The sequence below is a fragment of the Crotalus tigris genome, unplaced genomic scaffold (genome assembly GCF_016545835.1).
Source record: "Crotalus tigris isolate CLP2741 ecotype Arizona unplaced genomic scaffold, ASM1654583v1 scf7180000024359.8030256, whole genome shotgun sequence".
Taxonomy (NCBI): Eukaryota; Metazoa; Chordata; class Lepidosauria; order Squamata; family Viperidae; genus Crotalus; species Crotalus tigris.
The window spans coordinates 481,260-507,133 of NW_024100528.1; the positions used below are offsets into that span (position 1 = coordinate 481,260).

The following is a 25,874-nucleotide window of genomic DNA, read 5'->3' on the forward strand; positions in this document are numbered from 1 at the left end:
TAATGTATATGCAAAGATGTGACATGTGAAAAATACCTAAGGTAGGGAGAAAAATGCTGAGAACTTTCCTGAAAATTTCAACAAATTAGGCCCCTCTGTTTTGTTTTGTTTTAAGAAGAATATGTTCTTTAGACTTTCTTCCATTTAATCCCACTAGAGTCCAAAGTCACATTAAAGCCTGTATAAAGAAACTGCTAAAATTCATGGCAAGTCTAATGTGACATAGATCCAGTTTGTATGGCAGATGTGTGAATGCTTACTCTAGTCTTATAACAATATGAATCCCTGCCAACAGAAAACAGTATGCTTATAAATCCTTTTAAATGTATTCATTTCTCAAACAATAAGAAACTTTTCACTATGTGTCTTATGATGGTATTTCAGCAGGGTTGTTTTTTTTTATTAAAAGTTTTATAAATTTATTACAATATAAACCCCCCACCCCTTCCCCCCTCCCTCCACTTCCCAGAGCTGATTACAGGGTAAAACAAAAGAATAAACAAATATAATCCAATTAACATAAACCAACTATACTATCGATCAAAACCATAAGACACTTTAACTCCGTATCAATATTAACAAATATTAACAAATTAAGTCAAAAATAATAATATAATTAAAGCTATTAATAATTATCTAAAATCTACTCAAAAGCAAGATAATACTTTTCAATTTCATATTTCTTCTGAATATAATCAATCCATCTTCTCCAAACCATAATATATCTTTCTTGTGAATGGTCCTTCAAATAGGCGGAGATCTTCGCCATATCTGCTAAATTAGACACTTTAAGTATCCATTCTTCCAAAGTAGGCAACAAATTTTTCTTCCAATATTGCCCCACCAATAATCTTGCAGCTGTTATAAGGTTCAACATCAAATTATTTTCTTTAACATCAAAATCTACAATAATACCCAACAAAAATAATTGCGGAGTAAACTTAATCTTTTTCTTAAAAATCTTTTGAATATTCCACCAAATCTTGATCCAAAAAGCTTTAATATCTCTACAAGTCCACCAAATGTAGAAATAGGTTGCATCTAAATTTCCACATCTCCAACATTTAGGCTGTAAATTCGGATACATGCAGGACAACTTTTGGGGATCCAAATGCCATCTATAAAACATTTTATAAAAATTTTCTCTCAAATTTTGCGCTTGAGTAAATTTTACATTTCTAACCCAAATTGTCTTCCATGTATCCAATAAAATCGGCTCTTGAATATTTTGCGCCCATTTGATCATACAATCTTTAATCAACTCTGTTTCAGAATCCAATTCTATTAAAACATTATAAATTCTTTTTATATGAGCTCGACTTTGATCTTTAGTCTGTATTACCAAATTCACATCCTCTAAAGTAATTCCAACCTTTTGATCTATACTCCACCTCAATAACAATTGATTATAATAAAACCAAGAATATACAATATTTTCTTGCTTCAACTCATTTAAAGGCTTTAATTGCCAATGCTGCCCAACCAAACTAAGTAATTCCTTATAAGAAATCTTATCCAAATTTACTCCCCTAGATACTCCCTCGATCATGTGTCCTGGAATCCCCCAAATTGGGATTTTATAATTTAACCTATAATAATATTTCTTCCAGACACGCAACAAAGCACTTCTCAAAATATGAGTTTTAAAAACCTGATCAACCTTTTTATCATAAATTAAATATGCGTGCCATCCATATAATAAATCCTATCCCTCAAGAGAAAGAATATTTTTATTTGTTAAGTTGAGCCAATCACTAATCAACATTAAAGCCACCGCATCATAGTACAATTTTAAATTAGGTGCCTTCAATCCACCTCTTTCCCGTGTATCCTGCATAATTTTGAATTTAACTCTCGACTTTTTCCCTGCCCAAATAAACTTATTAATCCCCTTCTGCCATTCCTCCAGATTAGCATCTTTTTTCAAAATAGGTATCATTTGAAATAGAAAAAGAAACTTTGGAAGTATATTCATTTTAACTGCCGAAATTCTTCCCAACAAAGATAATTGTAATTTTTTCCAATTATTTAAATCTTTTTGCACTTTTATCCATAATGTCTCATAGTTATTTTTATACAATTTAGCATTAGAAGCAGTTAAATAAACTCCTAAATATTTAACCTTTTTCACTATTTCAAAACCTGTTAATCTAACCATAATGTCCTTTTCCTTCATAGACATATTTTTGATAATATTTTAGTCTTATTATTATTTACCTTAAAACCTAAAACCTTCCCATACTGAGTTAAAATTTCAACCAAATCTCTAACTGAATCTGTCAGTTGAGATAATGTCACAACCAAATCATCAGCAAAAGCTCTCAATTTATAATCACTCTTATTTATTTTTATTCCCTTTATTCTAGGTGACTCTCGAATTTTAATAAGTAAAACCTCCATTGTTAAAACAAATAATAATGGGGATAAAGGACATCCCTGTCTTGTACCCTTTTCAATTTTAAACGCTTCTGTTAAACCTCCATTAACTATGATTTGTGCAGATTGTTGTTGATATATTGCCTTAAGGGCAAGTAAAAATTTATCCCCAAAATTCATTTCCTCTACTACTTTGAATAAAAATTGCCAGTCTAATTGATCAAAAGCTTTTTCAGCATCTAAAAAAATCAAAGCAGCAGGGATTTGATTGTTCTTATCTAAATACTCAATTAAGTTAACAATTTGTCTAACATTATATTTCATATATCTTCCAGATATAAATCCAGATTGGTCACTATGAACCAATTGCTTCAAAACTTGCATTAGTCTATTTGCCAATATTTTTGAAAAAAAAAAATATAATCTGTATTCAAAAGAGATATAGATCTATAATTTTTGGGCTGGGTCAAATCTTGATCCTCCTTTGGAATCAATGATATAAAAGCCCTTCAGGGTTGTTTTTTTTATATTAAGTTGAATCACATTTCTTTTTAAAAAAATAGCAATGTACTTAAATGGAATAGCCAATGAGACAATATAAATTGTGATAATATTAATGTGTATGTAATAAGGATTAAAGAAGTAAAAAGTTATTTTTACGGTGTTGCTCAGAAAAGAAGTGAAGAGCTGTTTATGCCTGTGCAACAAACAAGGATATTCTCTTGCTGATATGGTTCAGCAATGATCATATTACAGTCATTTTCATATACATACATGTCACCCATCCCCTACACATTATAAGCCATTAATATAATAATGTGAATTTTAAACATTATTTGGTCAGAGCATCATCAAGTAAATGATAAATAACCAATTTTCAGAATTATTGGATTCACTGGAAGTCCATCATGGCAGAATTCCAAATCAGCTGCTAAGCTGTAGAACATAGAAAGTAGGAATTATTTGCTATAAAACATGTACCTCTTCTGTGTCAGTCCCCAAGAATGACATATGGAACCTAAAGATGATATTTTCCAAATTAGGAATGCCAGCTATTAGACAATACATCTACATGAATACATAAACGATATGATAAAAAGTATCTAACCCCCTAAAGATAGGTTAGTATTCTCTTCTACTAATTTTTAGTTTGACTGATATTGGTAAAAGCCTTAGTATATATTTTTACAAGAAATCTCACAGTTACCAGTAATTTGTTTAGGAAGGAAGGAAGGGAGGGAAGGAGGGAGGGAGGGAGGGAGGGAGTATTTGCCTTAATTAATACTTTATAATGGAAATTTTATTTTAAATTCAGGAAAAAATTGGCTTTGTCTGAATTCTTTTACAGATAATTGCAATCACAAAAGTCTTGACATAAACAATGAGTGAACTGTTGAGGAATGTACATGTAAACATCAGCTGGAAATAAAATCTCAGAGAAGCAATATTAGCTACATTATATACACACACAATACAAAACATTATATACACATAAACATGTACATGTACATGCATACAAACACAAACACATACACACACACATAAAGGTAGTCCTCAATTTATGATAATTGGGACTGAAATTTCTGTCATAATTCAGTGTGAGTCATCATATGACTAGGCCTGATTTTACAATTTTAATACTTAATGCAATCATTAAGCAAATCACATGGTTAACATGGTTATTAAGGAAACTTAGTTTTCCAAATTGACTTTGTTTCTCAGAAGCCAGTCGGGAAGGTCGTAAATCATGATCACATGACAATAAGACACTGCAATGGTCAGAAATGCAAGCCAATTGTCAAGCACCAGTATTGTGATCACATGGTGGCAGGGTGATATAATAGTCATAATTTTGAGCACATATTTTTTCCCAAGACTATTATAATTTTGTAAAATTGTTAAAATATTAGTTCTAAATTGAGGACTACCTATATATTATAATGTAATATAAATACTTGTAAAATAAATGGCTAGTTTACTTACTGCTGGTAAAACAGTAGATAACAAAAAAGAAGGGTTTTTTAGGAAATGCCTATTTATATTGAATAATCCAGCTTCATTAATCCAGCTTTGTTCTACCTTCTGCCCTCCAGATGTGATGGGACCCCAATTCCAATTCTTTTGGAGGACAGATCAAGACTGTACTGCTTAGTTTTCCAGGAGATGTGATCATAATAAAATCAGATGAAAATCAAAATGAAATTATCATTGTTCATGCCAACTAAAGTGTTTTGAATTTATTAAATTATGTATTTAAGTATATGATGAAATATATTAATTTCTACAACCAACGTCTTCAGATGAGGAATTATGAGGCACTCCCACAATTTCTAGTCAACATAGCTATATGTCAAAAAATACCAAAACATCTAGAAGCTATTTGGCTGGAAAAGGATAAAATATCTAAAAATGTCCCTTACTAATAGGGCTAGGTGACTCACTGATACAAATATTCACAAACTTATCACTGCACTAAGTAAATGTTAAAAACAGACATTTTGAATAATCATTTAATAATATTTAACAAAAAGCTCCTGTCCAGTCTTGTAGACTGAAACTATCAGACCATTTTCCTTTACAGTCCAAAAAATGTAAGCCAAAACTCTGATTTGAAATTATATTTATATATGTAAACAGACATGTTTGCAAGTAAGCACACAGACACCTATACTTGTTAGGAAATATCAATATAGAAATTAGAACCCTGTTACAGGGTTTCTAACAGGCGGTTCTTCACAGTGTTAAGATATTCTGAAATTCTAAAGACACTGTGTTATCAGAAGCACAGGTGCAGACTCAATAAACTGAAAATATCAGTGGCTTACTGCCTTGTGATTTATCTGATTCTTTTTTTTCTCAAACCTGACCATCATAAAAACTAGATTTAGGGTACAATTCTATACACTCTATGCCTAGAAGCTAGACCCAATGAATTCAGTGTCTGAGCAGTGATTAAAGATAAGAATACAAAGAAGCATATAAAGAAAGAAGCTTTCGTTTTCTGTTGCTTACCACTTCACTTTTTATGTGAAGGGTTGATCTAAATTCTGTATATAAAAACAAAGAAGTGTTTCTAATCACTAAGCAGAAAATATATTTATTTAAGTTTGTATAATAGCACACAAAGATGTACATATGGTTTGATGTATAAAAACATGTTTTGGGGAGGGGCAACATTGGTGTATTAGGCTTGATTTCAAATACTATTTCTTTAAATTTATGGTCTGTTTCTTCCCAAAGAATAAAAATGAACTTAAATAACAATAAAAATATATCCATTCAGCTAAGCAATTTATTATAGATGGTAAAATATTGTTAAATATTTTGTAGAGACAAACAAATACTCATTAACTGATGTTCAATAACATTTGTACCACTGACTTCCAACAAAATTATCAGAGCTTTTCACTATTTGACAAACCTACTGATTAGAACAGATTCCTGGCAACAAGTATTCATTCCATAGTCTTTCATAAACCAAAAATCCAAATATTATATTTAAAAGAAAGATTCAATCCATTCAAACATTTCCATTCTCTCACATAGTCATTTCAACACTCAAATAGTCTCTCAATGAAAACAATTGTTATTTCACCCAATCTACAGAAAATGAGTATCTGAAGAGTATAAATGTTTCTCTTTTTTAATTAGCATTTTATAAGTACATGTGAGTTATAGATTTTCAACACTTATATCAAAAGAATTCTAGTAATACAGTGTATGCTTTATGTTCATCAGTCTTCTTGAGTCAAGCAATTCCAATAACTTGCAAACTATACCTTTCGCCAAAAGGCAAACATGGGAATTGGTAAAACCACATGGAACAGAACATGGGTGCAGAGATCCTGCTAAGTTCATTGAGATCAGCCTAACCAAGCTCAAGACCATGGCAACCATAAAATATTAATGTTTACACAAAATAATAATAATTTAATTTGCTTATTTTGTTCTGAAAAGTTGATATTTGCAATTTGTTTCTTTTCAACTAAATTAAGAAGGGGGAAGATGACAGAAGTAATACACAAAAAAAACCCTTCAGACATATTAAAATCTCCAATATAGTATATGCACTAATGATCTAACTATAAGTAATTGGTCTGCAAAGTTACATCTACTTTCTACCTGATCTTACATTTTTCAATAGCAATAGTGCTTTCCATTTCTTTAATTTGAAAGCTGGTCACCTAAACCTTCCTTTGAACAATCTACATCTGTGAATCTTCTATTCTCCCTTGTCCGACCATGCAATTGCAAGACATTAATCTCAGAGCAGAATCCAGACCATTTTGGTTTATCAACCAAAAATTGGAAATATTTCAAATATGCTCACTGTCAAAATGCCAAATGCCATTTTAGCATATCCCTATATAATTTTAAAACATCTTTAAATAGGAACTGAAATAAAAGTCAGCATGGATTGGCTAGGGAAAATAGCAATTTCTGTCACTTTTGTCTTACATTCTTTTTTTTCCCATCCAGAATTTCCAAGTATTTCTTTAAGATTCTATAACTAAAAATCTCTGATTCATTTTGCAGTTGGCAAGAAATGTTTCTTAACCCTTTTAACAAAATCTATCCTCTAAAATTGTATATATTCAACCTATTTAGTGGGAGTTTTTTTGATAAGTACCAAAACCAAAAAGCCCAAACAAAGTTGCATTTTTCAGGGGTGTTCAGCAAGTCATTAGTACTATCTACAATGTAATCCTGTAAATCTTTGATTTTTATACTATAAGCGAAGACTAAAAAGATACAGCCTCTTTTTCCATACTCTAATAGAAATCATATCTCAAATCAGCATTATGTTTTAGTATAAACACCTGAAAGAACGAAATTGTATCTTTGTTTCAAGTCAAGATTACAAAAGAGATGGGTATTTATACTATATAACATAAAAAACCCACAGGAACAGATACTTAGAACCTATGTTAAAACTGTCAAGAATATTATTTCTTTTTTTATCCTGCCTTTATTATTTTTATAATAAGAACATACACAATACACCTTCCTCCTCCTATTTTCCCCTATAAGTGAGTTGGGTTCACAGAGAGTGACTGGCCAAAGGTCAGCCAACTAGCTTTCATGTGTTGGGCAGGACTAGAACTCACAGTCTTCCAGTTTCTTGCTTGCTGTCTTAACCACCAGACCAAAACAACTCTCAGTAATGCAAGGTATAACATAATGTAACATATTCCCCTTGGATAATGTACACAAATAAATTTAGATAATTTATCTCCAGTACCATACTTCACATTCAGAACTGTTAAAAAAAATACATATGGCTTACTATCATCATTTATCATCTACTGTTCTTTTTGGATTTTAAGTTCATTTTTACTGTGAAATCATAGTCTTTTTTTACAAGGCTTTGCTTTGATATAGCCTAGATAATCCCTTTTCTCACCTGTCAAATGTTGTTTGCATCATTTTGTTATAGACAAGATTTATTTTTTTTAATGTAATATATTATTCAAAAATATTTTTCATAAAAATGAATATTACTAATCTGTTTTAACTGAGCTATTATTCATGTTATGGAATTTTTCACAATGCTTTATTGAATTATAGCAGAGAATGTGACATGTAGTTTAGACCTTAATTTTCTAGCTTTATAAAAATAAGTCCACGGTTGTTAGAAGTACCAAACTAGTCCATTCTTGAGCTCATTTATAAACACCTACAAGAGAGTCAGTTTATCTTCAATGTGCCTTTCTAAATGTATTGGATTTAAAATGAAATGATACAGGTAGTTGCCTGGCTACTAGAGAAAGAAGCTTTTCAATGAGGACACTCTGATTATGGAATGCATTTCTCAGATATGCTTGTGTTGATATTTCCACTGTGATCTTTTTCATTCCAGCTGAAAATGTTTCATTGTTCCAGGCTTTTTAGTTGCAATTTTAAAACCATATTTAGCTCTTTTCACAACAATCCACTTCTATTGGCTTATTTTATTGCTATTGGCCAGTCACTTTCTCTCACTGCCCGAGTCAGAGGTTTGCTGTGGGAAAATAGGAGGCCAGAGTATGATGTATACTGGCTTGGACTGTACAAAATAAATGGTGGGACATAAAGCTAATAATAAACACACTCAATGGCTGTTTTAACCTGATTTAACCTCTTTTTTGTGCATTGGACTGGGATGGTAAATGAGGTCACTCTGTGATGTGTACACTTGTTTTTTATTGCAAGCCTCTATTATGTGTTAATTATGCATTATGCTTTTTGTTTTGTTATTTTTATTAGGTTATTTTGGTTTTACACTGTACTTATTTTTCAGTGTTTTTGTCTTTTGACACCACAAAGAATCAGATTGTGAGAGGGTGGCTTTGTAAATCTTTTAAATACATAGATAAATAAATGCTAGGCTAACATTATTTTAATGCATTTATTAATTTTAGCTTTTTAGTTTTATTTCCACCATACAGAGTGTCTCACTGTGAAGTAATATAGAAATATAATATATGACTAGTTAGGAGAAGTATTTCAAGAGAGTCCATCTGTACCTTTTATCCTTAATATAGAGTCCAAGCCATGCCACATGAATCAACAATAGGCAATTTGGCCTTGCATGACTGGATAGGAAGGAAAGAAGAGGCTGAAGCTTTTTTTTTCTTTAAAAAAGGAAGAACACTAGAGTAAAATCTATTCAAGTTTTATTACAGTAGGGCATGATATCTCATGGGTAATCACAATCTCTTCATAAAATATTGGCATTTGAATACATGCTAAATGATTAGTTGTGGAATTTGCTTTTGCTTTTTTTTAGGAAAAGAATTTACAATGGAATATAAGTGTAATGCTGTTATAGAGTAATAAGAATGAGAATCAAATGGAAGACATAAACTCAAATCATAAAAAGAAATTAAAGATAACAATATGAGAAACAGTGAACCAAAAGAAGTTGTAAGTACATAGAACTAAGTACATAGAAAATTCTTGGCAAGTTTTGGGCTTTCCAATAGTTAAATGAAACAAGATATAAACATTTTGAAAACTTGTCTTTAGTAATCATCATATTTATCTGATGCCAGTGAAGAAAACTAATTTTGATTGACAAAATAGAAATAAGTTTAAAATCATTTAGTATATTTGGTGACTTTTTCTCTCATATAGTTATACTATTGACGAAGTTGGCAACTAAAATGTTTAACCAAATTAGCTTCTTTATTACTTTCTGCTTACATACCCTACCTCAACCAAGCATTGTTTAATTACTATTCATATTATATTTATGTATTAATATATAAAGTCTAAATACAATGTTCTTTAATATCTCTAAACTATGTAGGAAAAAGAATTGTACATTTATCAGATACTCTTAACTCCATAGGGATAGCATCAATACTTATCGATGCAATGCAAAAAAACCTAAAGCAAAATGATTGCTTATAGTAACTTGGCAAACTACATACTAGAATTATTAATTTAAAGTAAAAAAATCATATCAAACTATCAATTCTAATTTGAGAACAATTGCTGAATGCAATTTATTCCTCTCTTATATTTGCAGAAACTTGAATCTAAAGTTCACAGATCAAACTACAAACCAAATATGCAGAAAGTCATGACTCTGAAGTCAGTCAATTACAATTAAGTGAAAATATTTCAATTTATTAGTAAAGTATATTATAGGTAGACTATAGAAAGAGTTTAGTTTCAAGACAACCTTTCATACAATCTAATTCTAGATAAATCATCTAAAAGAACAACAGGAAAGTTATGTATAGCAACATTAGCGGAGTTTTTAAAAAATGCCTTTTATTTGATGTGCATCCCAAATGATTGCATCTACACATTCTGCTTTCCCACTCTAGGTCCTTGCAAAGATGTTTATTCTCTTCTCTCATACTTTGTTACCATGGTTCATTATGTTGATGGATAAACTGGCTGAAGATGAAATATTCATGAACAAGTGTGCTGCAATAAAGTGTACTTATTTATTTGAATTTATTGGCTGCCCAACTCCAATTTGTTTCTTTCTTTTAAAAGACAATAAAAGAACAATTGGGGTAGAATAACTAAAGCTTTTATTTTAAAAAAAATATCTTCAAATACTACTTGTTACCTTAGAGATGATGCCAAAAAACTGGGAACAGATTGGGGAAAAACAAACATTTGGAAAAGAATAATTTGGAAAAAAAAATATATGTTCCAATGTACACTTTTGGCAAGTGTTGATTTGTTATAAAGTTCCCAGACACAAAATAGATGCTGTGTTCGCTAAGCATGAAGCCCTGCAAGGCGCAGCAAGCTTAGAGGCTCTTGGCTTTTCTCAAGTCTCATTAGGTCTGCATATTAATGACTTGCAGCTATATAAAGCAATCCTTGAATGGAATCCCAGACTCCCCCTCCCCCAGGTGCCTAAACTTCTCATAGCCAAAGGAACAGCATAGCACTTTTTAAAAAGGCTGCAATCCCCTCCTCCCCCATATACACAAGTGTCAATGTTGCTATGTTTCTGGGCATTTAGGGTTTGCTCAGTCCTGTGCCTTAGAAGATGTTTTAGGGAAGAGACAGACAGGAAGGAAAGAAGGAAGGAAGGAAGGAAGGAAGGAAGGAAGGAAGGAAGGAAGGAAGGAAGGAAGGAAGGAAGGAAGGAAGGAAGGAAGGGAGAGTGTATAAGCAAGCATCAACCTGGAAGGCATTTTTGTAGCAGCAACTCTCTGGAGTATTTACCAAAATAGGAAAGGCAGAGATTTATTACTACTAAGTCTAGATTCCAGGAACTCTGTTGATTATAATCTAGTGACAAATGCCCCTAACACCTCCTAAACTGTAGGGATGCTGTGCAGTGAAGCAAATGCTAAAAGAATCAGCATTCCTCTTAAGTATATAGATACAAAGTGAGAATACTGTCAGATTTATCAAGGGAATGAGAGTCAAATTCTCTTCAAACTAAATATTACAATACTTACTACTTGAAAAATATCACATTTCCAAGAATTTTTGAGTTTCCAACTGAAGATAAAGCTACTGCTCACCGTGAATATATTACATTCTCCCTGTCATACACTTGAAATTTTCCCTTGTTCAATTCCCTGTAGACCCCTCACTTGAGCATAACTCTTAACATACCGTACTCAATTCTGAACTGATGTGAGAATTACTATCGAAAAACAGTTTGAAAATATCTCAATAGCTTTTCAGGATTTAAGAATCCACCAAAATGTATCAGCATTTTTGTATGTTAATATACAAAGCACACAATGTTTCAAAATTTTCTATCTTGCAAAAGTCAGCCAGCATTTTTTAAAAAAATCACCTTCCTATAAATGTATTACAACTGAAAAATCTATTTGTTCCATCCAGTCAGATGTACATTAGCACAAAATTATAAACACTCTGTGTCAAATTACTTATGCCCCATGATTAATTTACCTATTTATAATTGCTCCTGATGGTCCTATTAAAAGATCGAATATTTAGAGTTCACCCCATCAAACTTACCAGTGGATTGACCTCGATTAGTGGCGTCATGATCGCTGTCTCCTTGTTCACTGTCTCCATGACCACTGTCCTTAGAGCTTACTATGTCTGCTTCCTGGAATGCAGAACTAGAAATATATATATATATATATATAAATGGGGAACTTAATGTTTGAATCACCAAGAAAAGGGAAATTCATAAAACATTCTTCTGCCATCATATGGCGACATGTGGTGCTGCACTCAGATAGATGGTCTTGGTTACACTGTTTCAACTAAGCAGCACTCTCCATCAAAAGCAATACTTATATTTTCAGGGACAGTAACCAACTGTTTACAGTGCTTGTTATTACCACCATGTGTATTCAGTGTAATTATGCTAAACAATTTTGTTAAATAGTCAAGGGTCTAATTTGGACAGATTGTGTCCTATAATAATATCTGTCAAGTTTTTGAAAAATAATTTTAAACCAGTATAAAATTTCTCTTTTTTTCAAGAAATTTCACTGAGATTCACCAAATGCCATAATTCAGAGATGTTCATTCATTGCACATATATGGTGCCACCTGAATACATTTATTTTATATTCTTCAGATATTATTTAATACCTTCTGTAACTACATATCTTCCTTCACCTTGAAAAATACATGTCAGGTTGTGCATAACTGTGACCCTAATTTAGGAAAGGAGAAATGTGGAGATCCTACCTGTTTACACGCCGAGGTCTGTCAACTAGATAACTGAGCTCTGTACGTTGATGTTTTGCCTAAAAAATAATTATGAAATAAATATCCAAATAAACAAGCAAATAAATAAAATGATGAATTTTCCAAGGGAACCTGTGCATCTTCAGTCATTCTAGCCTACATATATGCATAGCACACATACATGCACATATGTGTATATAGTTACTTTTAATCAATTAAATAATCAATACTTCTGATATATCTCATCTGCTTTTTGCTATTCTCTTAACTTGCATAAGAAAGGATTACACATTTATCTCTAAATACAATTAACAACAACTACTTATCCAATATAAAATCCACTACTGCTACTCAATCTAGCCAACATGTACTGTGGATGGAGGGAAAAAAATCAAGTGACAGTTAATTAAACACCACTGTGTAGTTCAAGGCAAACTATGATGGAAAAAAAATGACATGTTTAAAAAATAATGTATAGCCACCAAATTGATATATCCCATTATGACAAGGGGGGAGAATTGAAGCTTTGTATTTTAAAAAAATAATAATTAAAAACTCTCTTCTAGTTGCAATCCTGTGGCCATTTACCTGAGATTAATTCCTGATAAAGTTAGTAGGCTTTACTTATGAGTAAGTATATTTAATATTGCACTGGAAATAGGTTTTATGTTTCCCCAGCAATATGTACAGAGAAAATACAGCATAGTTATTTTGTATCACATCACAGGATAAAAAGTTAAACCCAGATTATAGGATAGACAAATATTATTTACACGCTAGCTTAATACAAAAGTTTTGTAAGTGTAACAGATGCTTTCAGTTGCATTTTTCAAGATGCCTCTTTTGTGAAGGGAACATATAGAATAATGATCTTATGTAATGATAAAATAATTTAACTATGAAGTTATTTTAATTCTCTGCTTGCTAGTTAGATGTTCATATTTCATAAGCAAATGCCTGCATATCTTCAATCACAAACAGAAGAATTTCTAAAGGGTTTTTTTTTGTTTGTTTGTTGATTTTCCTGTAGGAATTATTCAGTCTTGGTATCTGTTCCTGGAAAAAGCAATGAAAATAACCAGAGAAGTAATTCTGACTAATCATTCTATACAAAATAATAGTAAATACTGCTCAGGCTATACTTGTTTGATTCTGAAAATAAAACAAGCAAAGTAAAATGCTCATAGTATGGCCTTTATTAAACTGTAATATTTAAGTTGTTCCTTGATACTTTCGCATCTGAAAAGAAAGTGGCTGAAAAGTAACAAAGGTGGTGTAGAAGAAAGCTGCACTGCACTGCAGATTTGATTTATGTATGACAATGTTTTCCAGCCAAGGGTTTGTGTTGTTGGTGAGTTGACATAAATCAGGTACATATTCATCTGCAACTACTTGTTATAATTGTAACCATAGTGGAAAATCTATTAAAGAAGGTTGAACAATAAGCTCATAATAACAATTAGTAGTGACAAATGTCAAAGTATAGAACTGTAAACATTTATGAAAAGAAAACCATCAGAAAAATGTATTTAATTTATATTAACTCTAGAATTGACACAATACTATTAGTAGTAACACTACTACTTCAGGTTATCATATTTTGACTGGAAAAAATTGGACAACCATAAAGTGGCTACAATTTGTTGTTGTTGTTGTTTTGCTTCCTGTATCTCTTTGTTGCCCTTTACTGGTTGTGCAAGTTTCTGTTATCAATAATAAAAATGTAGGGGTATTTATCAACTGTAATAATATTACAATTTTTACTAGTGCCGCAATATTACAATTACTATTGGAACGTAATATTACAATTTTTATAGTAATAATTGTAATATTGCAATATTAGTGATCAATCACATAAGTTGCATGACAGGAAGTTTCCCCGAATGCAACAGGCAACCCAAGCCAAAAGGTGTAGACTAGTCCAATTAGGATGCAATAATGTGGACCTTGTAGGTATTCCTTCTCAATAAACTGAGATTACGTTAGGATCTTAATTAACTGTAACTGGTGACATTTAGAGAGAAATTCAGGGGAACACAAAACCATTGCCTGTACTGTACGTGAGATGGGGAGAGGCCAGGTCTTACCTCACTGGACAATATACTGCCATTCGATATGATATCGGGCTGCTGGTCGGTGTATCCCGTGACGATGGCCCCGCAAGGGTTGTGCTCCGCCTCTGTGCTGCGGGAAGGGCTGCAAGGCTTGAGGAACATCAGGTCGGTCTTGGCCGACTCGGGTGTGAGGCAAACCTGATAGCAATAGTTCTGGTTGTGGTGGTGGGAACTAAAGCTTGCAGACTCCTCCACGGGCACCTGAACTGGGTTGTTGGGTACATTAGAGCTCTGGACCAGCATGATATCCGATTTGCTGAGCTTCTTCTTACGGGCTCGCGCCTGGCGGCTACAGCAAGAACAGCAGCAACAACAGCTCAGGCAGCAGTCGCTGGCCAAACACGTGTAGATGTTGAGCTTCTTCTCCTTCTGGCAGCGGACGGCCAGCACGATCATAGCCAGCAGAAAGATGAAAGAGACGGACCCCAAGGCGATGATGAGGATCAGAGTCAGGTCCAGCGAGGTGTCGGCGCTGCTGGCTCCGCCCGAGCGGCTGGGCCGATGCTCTCCGCCCGGGCCTCCTGCGCCCCCAGGGACTAGTCCCCCGGCGCTCCCGCCGCCCCCGCCCGCCCCCGCCCCCTGGCGCTCCACTGCGCTGTCCACCAAGACCACGTGGAGGGCGGCGGTGGAAGAAAGCGGGGGTTGCCCGTGGTCGCGGACCTCGATGACCAGCTCGTAGGGCCGCTGCGGGTCTCGCTTGGCGGGCACTTTGCGCGCCGTGCGCAACTCGCCGGTGCGCCAGTCCATGCGGAAGAGGCTAGCCTCGTTGCCCCGGGCGATGCTGTAGGTGAGACGCGCGTTTTCGCCGTCGTCCGCATCCACCGCCGCCACGCGGGACACCAAGTAGCCCGGTTCGGCGCCTCGGGGCAGCACCTCTCGCGCCGGCGTCCCGTTGCGGCCGGGCAACGGGCTGACGATGGCCGGCGCGTTGTCGTTCTGGTCCACCACCACAATGTTGACGGTGGCGTTGCCGGCCAGCGCTTCCTCGCCGTTGGGTTCCTCGCCCCCTCCGGCCGCGTCGCGGGCTTCTACTTGGAAGCTGAACTCCTTGAGCTGCTCGTAGTCGAAAGAGCGCAGCGCGTAGAGGAACCCGTTCTCGGAGTTGATGGAGACGTAGGTGAACACCGACATGCCCTGGATCTGGCTCTCCAAGATGGAGTAGGCTAGCTGCGCGTTGGCGCCCTGGTCCCGGTCCGCGGCGCTGACGGCATAAATGTAGGCTCCGGGCACGTTGTTTTCGCTCACGTACACCTGGTAAACGGGTTGCGAGAAGCGCGGCGCGTTGTCGTTCACATCGCTGACTCGCACCTGGATGGACTTACTGGTGGTCAGCGCCGGTTCGCCCATGTCCCGCGCCACCACGGTTAAAGTGTAGGCGTCGCCGCCGGGCTGCTCTCGGTCTAGGGGCCCCTCGGTAACGATGGTGTAGTAGTTTTTGAAGGAGCTTTTCAAGCGGAAAGGCGCGTCGCCTTGCAGCAGCTCGCACTGCACTTGCCCGTTCTCCTCGGAGTCTCTGTCCGAGACGCTGAAGAGAGCCACTACCGTGCCTGGAGCCGCCGCCTCGCTCACCGCTTCTTTGACGGTGGAGAAACTGATCTCTGGAGCGTTATCGTTCGCGTCCAGCACCCGCACCAGCACCTTACAGTGAGCGGGCACGGCGTTGGGCCCCAGATCCTTGGCTTGGACATACACTTGGTACACGCTACTCTCCTCGTAGTCCAATTCACCGTTGACTTCCAACCGGCCGGTCCGTGGGGAGATGCCGAAGAGCTCCCGCGCCCGGGCAGAGATGTGACTGCTGAACGAGTAGATGATCTCGCCATTCTGGCCTTCGTCCGGGTCGCTGGCATTAAGCTGTAGCACCAGGGTGCCGGGAGGCGAGTTCTCCGGCAGGGAGACAGTATAGACGGGCTGTTCAAAGGCGGGCACATTGTCGTTGGAATCCAGGACCCGAATAGTGAGCAGGGCCGTGCCGGTACGCTGCTGGGGCTGCCCGCCATCCACGGCCGTGAGCACGTAGCGGTGCACCGCCTGCTGCTCTCGGTCCAAGGGCTTGGACAGCACTAGTTCGGCGAAGCGATTGCCATCGGGCTGCGTCTGTACGTCCAGGGAGAAGTAGCTGTTGGGGGTGATCTCGTAGGTGCGCAGCGAGTTAGTCCCCACGTCTGGATCGAAGGCGCTTTCTAAGGGGAAGCGGGTGCCCGGCGTGGCGCTCTCTGAGATCTCCACGGTTAAGTCGGGCTCTGGGAAAGCAGGCGGGTTGTCGTTGATGTCCAGCACTTCGATTTCGACACGGAACAGCTCCAGAGGATTTTCCAAGAAAACCTCTAGGTGCAACTGGCAGGACGGACTTTGCTTGCAGATTTGCTCCCGGTCGATCTTTTCGCTCACATATAGCACACCGGTTTCCAGATTGAGGTCCAGATAAGGGCTTCGCGAATTAGGCACCGTCTGGAAGCGGCGAGCGGAAAGTTTTGTAATGTCCAAGCCCAGATCTTCGGCGATATTACCCACGAAAGTGCCATGTTCCTGTTCTTCCTGCACCGTGTAGTGAAGCTGCGAAAGGGCTCCCTCCACCATCCAGTTTAAGGCAAAGAAGAATAGCACCACCATCTCCAAAAGGGGAAAGAGATTCCCCCTCCCCGACGCCAACACTTCCTCCTTTCCAAAAAATATCCCTCTCTTCCTTCGAGAAATACCGTGTTTAACGGGCCAGAGAGGAAAAGCAAAAGACTGAGGCGAGCTTCAAAAACGATTTATGTTCATTCCTTTCCCTTCATTTTTTTTTGTCTTCCCCATCATCGTCTCCCTTCACACGAAACTGGGGGAAAAAAGGAAGAGAGGGGGACGACGGAGGGCTAGGAAATCATGCAAGATAGGCACGGGAGGCTGCCAGGCAGAGCTCTCACCACATCAGAGATCTTCGTAAGAAATGGCTAACCAGAGGCAATAGGTAGGTGGCTATATAGACAGAAGAGCCCGTGTTAATTTATTCCCAGTGTCCAGGCACTGCACCGCAGCAGCAGGAGAGGCGGTGGAGGCAACAGCAGCAGCAAATCCGAGAGAACTGGTATATTTCAAGATTATCCTCGGGTTGGCTTCCTGGTAGGAGCAGGAGGGGGGGAAAGCTGCCAGAAGAACCGATGGACATGCCCCCTTTGGTTGAAGAAAAATAAATTTGACACAAAAAAAACCCTTCTCTTTCCCTCTTCCCTGGCGTGTGTGTGTGTGGGAGGGGAGAGAGATGAAATTAAAAACAGCCAGAAAATAGTACAGCCATGGAAAAGATGTAGCGGGGTGGGAGGAAGGCAAAGACCAGTTCGGCGACCCTAAACTTTAAATCCCTGAATTTCTCGAAGACTCAGTGGAGATTCTCTTAAACCTCTCTCGCCATCTCTTCCTTTGGATGCCTTTTCCCTGCGCGCGCTTCCCCCCCCCCCTCTAAAAAGGGTCCGGATCAGCTTTCTTCCACCCTCCTTTTACTATCTCTGGCTTCCTAGACTCATTCACAGACTCGGTGGCTCTCTTTCTCTCCTGTCCCAACTCGAGCTCCTGTGATCTCTGCTGGCAGTTTCTGAGCTCCGAGCGCTCGGCTTGTCTGTTTTTGCGCAGCGATCTGCTTCTGCCAACCAATCGCCTTGTAGTTACAAGCCTAGGACGAGAGCGTATTGGTTTAGCCGCACGTCAAGTAACCTCCGTCAGAGAAGGGGGAGGAGAGAATAAGGGAGAACCCGTCGCTCTTACTCTCAGTCTGTCTGTGTCTGTCTCTGTGTGTGTGTGCGCGTGCGCGTGCGCGCGTGGTGTGTGGCAGAGAGAATAACCCTGGCACTCCCGAAGCGGTTACTGGGGATTCTCTGCCTCGGAAAGTTACTATTCCCTTGTTGCAGTTACTGAGCAAGGAGATTGCTTCTCGTCATCAGGCAATACCATGACGCTAATAAACAAGCTGGTCCTTGGAGATGGAATTTCCACCTGCTGCGGACTTTCCCTTTCGTCTTTGACTCTTTTCCATGCTCTCTGCTTTAAAAAAGGAAAGCCCTTAAAATAACAAAACAAACAAGGAACATTTGAGATAGATTTTCCTTTTGTCTGATGCGTATGTGCCTTATTAATTTTGTATAGTAACAAACACATTAGAGAATTTGACTTTCCAGCAAGTGTCTGAAGTTGACTCCTTTCTGGAGGGAGGGCGGTATTGCTCATATAGGAAACATTTGGCCGCACTTCCTTTTTGCGCTTTAATCGATTTGGCTCTACAAGCTGCTTGGCAGAAGAAATTAAACAAGAACGGAGGGGCAGATAATTAGACTCTTCCAGGTCACGTGATGCTACTAAAAACTACCGGGAATAGAGAGGCAAAAAGCTAGTAAATGTTTTGAATAGGCTTTCCTGGACAAGGGTTTGCTTCATCAGATTATGTCACACGTATGCATACGTTAAACAATCTTTCCCAAAAGTGATCTAGTCCAGAAATAATATCTGTCCAGCGCTGCCAAATTATGGGCGTCGAAATCCAATACATATGGAGGGCACAAGGTTGGGGAAAGCAGCCGAATTTATGGCCCTAATTACAAACATATTGGCTGAAATGGCAGTGGTGACAAGCAATGTATCCTTTACAAGCTGGGGGCAGGAAGAAAGAGGACTGTTTTTGGCTTTTATGATAGCCCTTGGCTGTGCATTGTGATGGCAAGAAATTAAGATCAATAACTCTGCCTGTTCAACGCTTAATCCTACACTTAGACTCCTACGGATCGACTGTTTACTACCGCTCCTGGCTCTCCTGATTTAATATGGTGGCGCAGAGGAATTGTACTATAGCAACGGATCCTAGTGCTCTCTTGGTGAAACGCTGCTTCGCGACTTCTTAAACTTCCTGGAGCCGCAAAACCCCGGAGGCTAAATTCGCCCCCGCCGGAGAGTCTTAGCGTTTGCAGGAAAGGGACGAGCGTCGCCGAGTTACTTGCCCCTCCTCCTTCGAATAGTGTATCATTATAGTAGATCTGAAGCATCGCTGAATGGTGAATTGAAGCAGAATGGCGGAAGATGTCTCATTAATCGAATACCTCGTTTTACGTCTTGCTTGAAAGAACTCCGTAGAGCTTACTACTGAGCAGGCAAGCATAAGGTTCAAGCAATTTCCACCAAATGAATTTGAAAAAAAAAAAAAGTTGGAAGATCGCAGTATCAGTAGTCAATAGTGTGGCCTTCTAAATCGCGGGTAGATTCTCTTGGAAATGGCTATTTATGCCGCAGTCCTATATATGTTTACTCCAAAGCAGTTCACACGTGTATAGGACAGCAGCCTGAAAGAACTCTCCAATTTACAGAATTGAAAACAGAAGTATTACGGGGTTGCATTTAAGGAAATGATTTATAAATTGAGTCTGTGGTTATAATTACATTTTTATTGTGTTGCCAAGGTCTCCGCACAGATATGGAGGACACAGGAGACGCCGTGCTCAGTTACATTCAAACATTTACACATCTAATTGACGAAGATAGTATCCCTTATTAATAAGCACTAAACATGTATACATGCGTCCCCTCAGTTCCCTGTTTTATATTTTCTCTGTTTCTCCAAAAGAAGGAATTTAATGTAAATGAAATTTCTTCAGCGAAGCTTAGCGCCAATGGTCGAAAACTCGATTTTCCTTTGAACATATTTAATCTCCATCCCCTTATGTTTTAGGTCTAAGCCTAACCGATAAATCGACCGGTAGGTCCATTTGGCTCTTACGCTGTGAAGCGTCATATAGATTTCCGGGAAAGATATGGAATTACAAGATCAAAAGAGCCTAGGAGGATATCCCCGGAGCCGTGAAAACACAACTCCCTTTAATGTAATAGCATATGTCCGGTTTTTCCAGCCGCTGTAAAAAAAGGATTCTTAGCTTTCTGAGAAGCTATCTATCGCCTTCCCCTCACCCACCGCTGCAACATCTCTTACATCCTTCTCCTGGCAGCTCTCCGGCTCTCCGCCTCCGCTTCTTTTCACGTGAATAGGTCTTGCCTTTGAGCAGAGAAGAGCCTAAGCTGCCAGGGACAAGAAAAGGGGAAGCACGGAGAGAGGGCTTGTTTTTAGCTGCAGTAAATTTACGGACCGGCAGAGCAAAGCTGTCAGAAAGCCGCCGCCGCCGCTGCAGCGTCACACGCTGGTGGAAAGGAAGGGAAAGGCGAGTGAAAGCATCAGCAAGACCTGTGGCTTTTCCAGAGTGAAGAGAAAACCGCTAGGTGAATATTCCTTATTTGCCCCTGGAGGTTCCTTCCAGTGATTCATTTGTGAGGCTGAAAAAATTATCAACATCTGGATATGTTTACAACTGTGAGCAGTGATTAAAACTCGCCCGTTTTAAACTATGGCTCTAAAACGCCGTCAGGATGGCTGAACTGGTTGTAGTGTTGAAAACATCAGACAAGGTTGACCTTTGGAGGAGATAGGAGGGTGGGAAAAAAAACCCTACATCTATCCACGATTAAATGTCCCTTGAAAACTAGTACTGCACGTTTAACAGGAGAGGGAGAAAACGAAATGGAAGACTCCGGATAGTAAATAACCTCCGGCATCCACTGCACAAGTTTTTTTTTTTTTTCTTTTCCTCCAAGCCGGAAGATGGAGAGAAACAATCTTCGTTTGGCAAATGTAAGCAGCAGGCTCCTCCTAGCGATCAGAGTGAGTCTCTGCTGGAGTTGTGATGTCCGTTCACGGCGCCGTGTGTAGTACAAGACGCTAAACGCGCGTCTGTGCGCGTGCACGGCGCTGGCCTTTCCCACCCTTTCGCCGTTCTCTCGCTCCCGCTCTCCTGCGCATGACAGCCAGCTACGCCGTCGCGCGCTCCCTTCTACTGAAGAAGACAAGTGGCAGCAGATCGCTGGTTCCAACGGAAACCTAAGAACCGGCCCACTTCGTAAACACGTCTAAGCCTCCCATTCGCTGCCCGGCTTTTCCTGCTTTGGAAATGGCTGGCGTGTAATGCCCGCGGTTTCGCTGTGGCTGGGCAGACTGCGAGTTTTTCATATTGGTTCATAAAATGACCTCATTGTATTTCAGATGAAATTCCCGTATCTCTTGTTTCCTCTGCGAATTCCTTCTTTATTTCTCCCGGGAAGCCCGATTCCTTCCTCATTCGTTAATCTTACGCAGCATTTTCTGCCATCTCCCACCTTCTCCCCCCAACCTGACAAAAAACCCACATTGTGGGGGGGGGAGAATTACAGAAGCGAAGTTAAGAATCGTTACTCACTTGCTGTCTTCCATAATGCATCAAGGAAAGTTCAGTGGTGGCATCACTTAGCTCACTTTGGCTTGTGAGTCAGACTTGATGGTGTTTTGGTGAATGATCACCTGAATGATTCAGGGCCAAAGAAAACCAGAAGAAAACTTCTTTGGTATTACTCCTTTGGTATTGCTAAGAAAACTGATTGGATGAGCCGTAAAGACACCAGGTGTGTGTCTGCATGAAGAATTTACCTTCCCAGTTTATACACAGAGGGAGGGGAAATGTACAAAATTGGGCAGTCTACATGCACCCTTGAGGTGATTTAGGCCCTTTCCTTGCTAGTGATTTATAGGGTTATCTGGTTCTCCAATCACTGCTGTGCAGAAGAATCAGTAATGAAGACAGGCTTTATATCTCCATGTTGATGGCTAAGTGATGTTATAAACTGCTGTAAATCACTAGTGTAGAAATGATCAAAAGCTGCTTCAGTTTTTAATCAGGGTAAAACATATTATTATTGATATCTTTGGGATATTTTGAGATTTTCACTTTTCTTCTTTTTTATATTTTACTCTGTTTAAAAATCCTTGTTTTCCTTTTAAGAATTTTCATAGGGAAGATGGAACAAAGCAGGAAGAAAATGGACTTTCCGTGTTAGGCATTTTCCTTTGGGAAAAGGAAAGTGGGCCAGTTTGTTAACATCTGGATAAATGACTGCTTGTGGTGATTTAACATGACTTGAAAGCAATCTGTTTCTAAATCCTCTTATTATTATGCCGTGCTTGGAGCTTTGTGAGAGGCATTTTTTTTCTCCGAGTAATTGAGGAAAAACAGGAAATCCTGATGGGATAATAAAAATGCAGTCTCTGAAGAAGGGAAAAAAAAGATGGTCCAGATAGGATAATTAACTAATAAACAATATAGAACAAGGGGCAAACAGAAACATATTTTTCATGTGGGTGAAGAAAATTTAAAACCCATCAAGTACAATAATCTTCCTACAACCTATTGCCTGTGGATATGTGGAAATTGATGCTACACTGGCTGGATATAATGGGAATGTTGAAGCCTAACATTTGGAGGGGCTGGATTTGGGCAACTGGAATAACACATCACAAAACATGTTGTCTAGTGACCAAATATAGTATTGAAAAAAGGACAGAAACACAAAGTAACTCTTTTTAATTTTTGAATATTGTCTCTGTTTTCTCAATTCTTTTGTTTTGTGAGCCTATGGGCCAGGACATATAGCTAAGAATGACATTGACATTAATGCTGAGATTATGGATGCATAACATTTAGAAAATGAGGAATGCATTTTTTTAAAGTAGGCAAATAAATAAGAAAAATAAGGTAGGTGTGTGAACCTTGAAATTATGCAGTTGCTTTAATGAAATGCAGACTAGTGCTATGATTGCATCCTTGCATGTTCTGATAGTTTTTGTGATTGACTCCCAAGCACTACCCAGCCTGTTTAAGGAAGTTCCTGTTTAATCTATCTCTGATCTATATCTAAGTACTGAAGCAGAAATACCAGAATACCTATGCACCAAAAAAAAAAAAAAAAGATTTGGAAGCAATTTATAGTTCATTGTTATTCAGATATAAGAACTAGCTTCCAATATTCTCAATAACAGCCCTGTTGCATGGAGAATTCGACTGAGATTGTCTAGGAAAGAGAAGGCCAGCTCAGTTCACACTGGTATGCATGTATGTTGGCTACACCATTAATCCTATGCATATTGAATCAAGTCTAGATATACTATGTTTCCTGGAGATTAAGTATGCATAGGTTTCATTCTGAGAGATTTATTGTATATGTTAATGAACTATTGAAATTCAATTGTGTAGTGTTAGTTCGTATCTCTACTTGCAGTTTATTATGGCTTCATCACCAATTTTCCCCTTTAATCTCAATAGTTTATCCCCAGCACCTGACTGAAGAGCCTTAAGCCGTGATTGTGTACTGGTAAAACCTATCCTTAAGTTTTCACCATCCTGCCAGAACTGCAAAGTATATACCGTATTTTCCGGCATATAAGACAACTTTCTAAACCATGAAAATCTTCTCAAAAGTCGGGGGTCGTATTATATGCCCAGTCGTCTTATATGTTGGAAAATACTGTATTTTCCGGTGTATAACAACTTTCTAAACAGCGGTTCTCAGCCTGTGGGTTGCGACCCTTTTAGGGGTCGAACAACACTTTCACAGGGGTCGCCTAAGACCTTCGGAAAAGACATATTTCTGATGGTCTTAGAAACCGAGACACCGCTCCTTTATCCGGCCGCCGCCACCCTCCTCCTCCTCTGCTGGCTCCTCCACCTCCAGGGCGCCCTTCTCTGACAGTGCCTGCTCCTGCTGCAGCGCCATTGTGTGTGCCCCCGACGCCGCCCTGGGCTGGCTCAGTGGCTGGTCCAAGCTGAGCCGGGTCTGGGTCGCTGCTGGTGTTGCCACTGGGCTGCTCTGTTGCCGCCGCCGCTGCCAGCTGAGCTGAGCTGCAGCACCAAGCTGGTCTCCAAGCCTCCTGGTTGCCCAGCCACGTTCCGCCCCCGGCTGACCTCCACACCGTGCGGGAGCCTCCCCCACGCTGCCTGGCCAGCCTTCCTCACCGTTGGAGGCCACCTCGGCCCTCTGGCGCCCGGTGCAGCCATGGGGCTTCCGGGCAGGAGTGGTTCCTTCCCAGCTCGCCGGGCTCCGGGCCTCAGAAGCAGCCAGGGGGCAGGGAAGAGGGCGAGGCAGCGGCTGTGCCCGCATGTGTGTCAGAGGCCAGCCAGCCGGGCCGGAGGAGAGAAGCAGCGCCTCCCGAGCAGGAGCTGGCGCTCCAGCCATGCCCCTCTTGTGTGCGATGGGCTGCGTGGCGTGGAAAGGGGCTCCCGTGGCCCCACCGCTGCGATGGCGCTCAGGAAGCTAGAGGGGTGGGCAGGTCCCGGGGGCGGCTGGGAGAGGGCAAGAGGTGCCGGGATGAGGATGGGGGACTCCAGGTTTAGGGTGTGAGAGGGCAGCTGGTGGCTCTGAGGCATGCGGATCCTCTGCGCTGCTTCCGAGGCCCCAAATGTGCCACCGCTTGGCTCTCCACCAGGCTCTCCACCAGAGCCTCCCCCCTCCCCAGGCAATTGTGCGGAGCTGCTTGTGCATCCTTGGCAGCGTCTCCCCACTTCAATCTCTCCTTCCTTCCCCCTTCAATCTCCTTTCTCCATCTCCTTCCTTTCCTCTTCAATCTGCCTTCCTTCCTTCCTTCCTTCCATCCATCTCCATCCCTTCCCCTTCAATCTCTCTCTCCTTCTTTCTCCCCTTCCTTCCTTCCTTCCTTCCTTCCTTCCTTCCTTCCTCCTTCAGTCTCCTTCCTTCTCCATCTCCTTCCTTTCCCCTTCAATCTCCTTCCTTCTCCATCTCCTTTCTTTCCCCTTCCTTCCTTCCTTCCTTCCTTCCTTCCTTCCTTTCCCCTTCAGTCTCCTTCCTTTCCCCTCCAATCTTCCTTCCTTCCTTCCATTTCCATCTCCATCTCTATCCCTTCCCATTCAATCTCTCCTTCCTTCCTTCCTTCCTTCCTTCCTTCCTTCCTTCCTTCCTTCCTTCCTCCTTCAGTCTCCTTCCTTCTCCATCTCCTTCCTTTCCCCTTCAATCTTCCTTCCTTCCTTCCCCCTTCAATCTCCTTCCTTTCCCCTTCAACCTACCTTCCATCCTTCCTTCCTTCCTTCCTTCCTTCCTTCCTTCCTTCCTTCCTTCCTTCCTCCCTTCCCCTTCAATCTCTCTCTCCTTCCTTCCCCTTCAATCTCTCTCTCCTTCCTTTCTTCCCCCTTCAATTTCCTTCCTTCTCCGTCTCCTTCCTTTCCCCTTCAGTCTTCCTTCCTTCCTTCCCCTTCTCTCCATCCCAACATTTTTGAGCAAGGAAGAGTAAGCTTCTCCAGCGAGCATTGCTATATTGTTTTTGTGATTAATCGCTATGCTTTAATTATGTTCAATTCATAACAATGAAAATACACCCTGCATATCAGATATTTACATTACGATTTATAACAGTAGCAA

At 39.6% G+C, this 25,874-nt stretch overlaps 1 protein-coding gene across 4 annotated transcripts in view; it reads right to left on the reverse strand.

Moving 5' to 3' along the window:
• The window catches only part of PCDH10 (protocadherin 10), a 53,848-nt gene extending 35,638 nt beyond the window's left edge, over positions 1-18,210 (reverse strand). For 3 of the 4 annotated variants that reach the window (XM_039327340.1, XM_039327341.1, XM_039327339.1), the window contains exons 1-3: positions 14,601-18,209; positions 12,514-12,572; positions 11,827-11,933 (exon numbers count right to left, since the gene is read on the reverse strand). In XM_039327340.1, coding sequence (XP_039183274.1) covers positions 11,827-11,933; positions 12,514-12,572; positions 14,601-17,240 — 2,806 coding nt within the window. In that variant the 5' untranslated portion in view covers positions 17,241-18,209. Of the gene's footprint in view, positions 1-8,653; positions 10,297-11,826; positions 11,934-12,513; positions 12,573-14,600 lie in introns of those variants that run through there. The other variant, XM_039327342.1, reaches the window with a different exon arrangement.
• Positions 18,211-25,874: the final 7,664 nt, after the last annotated feature.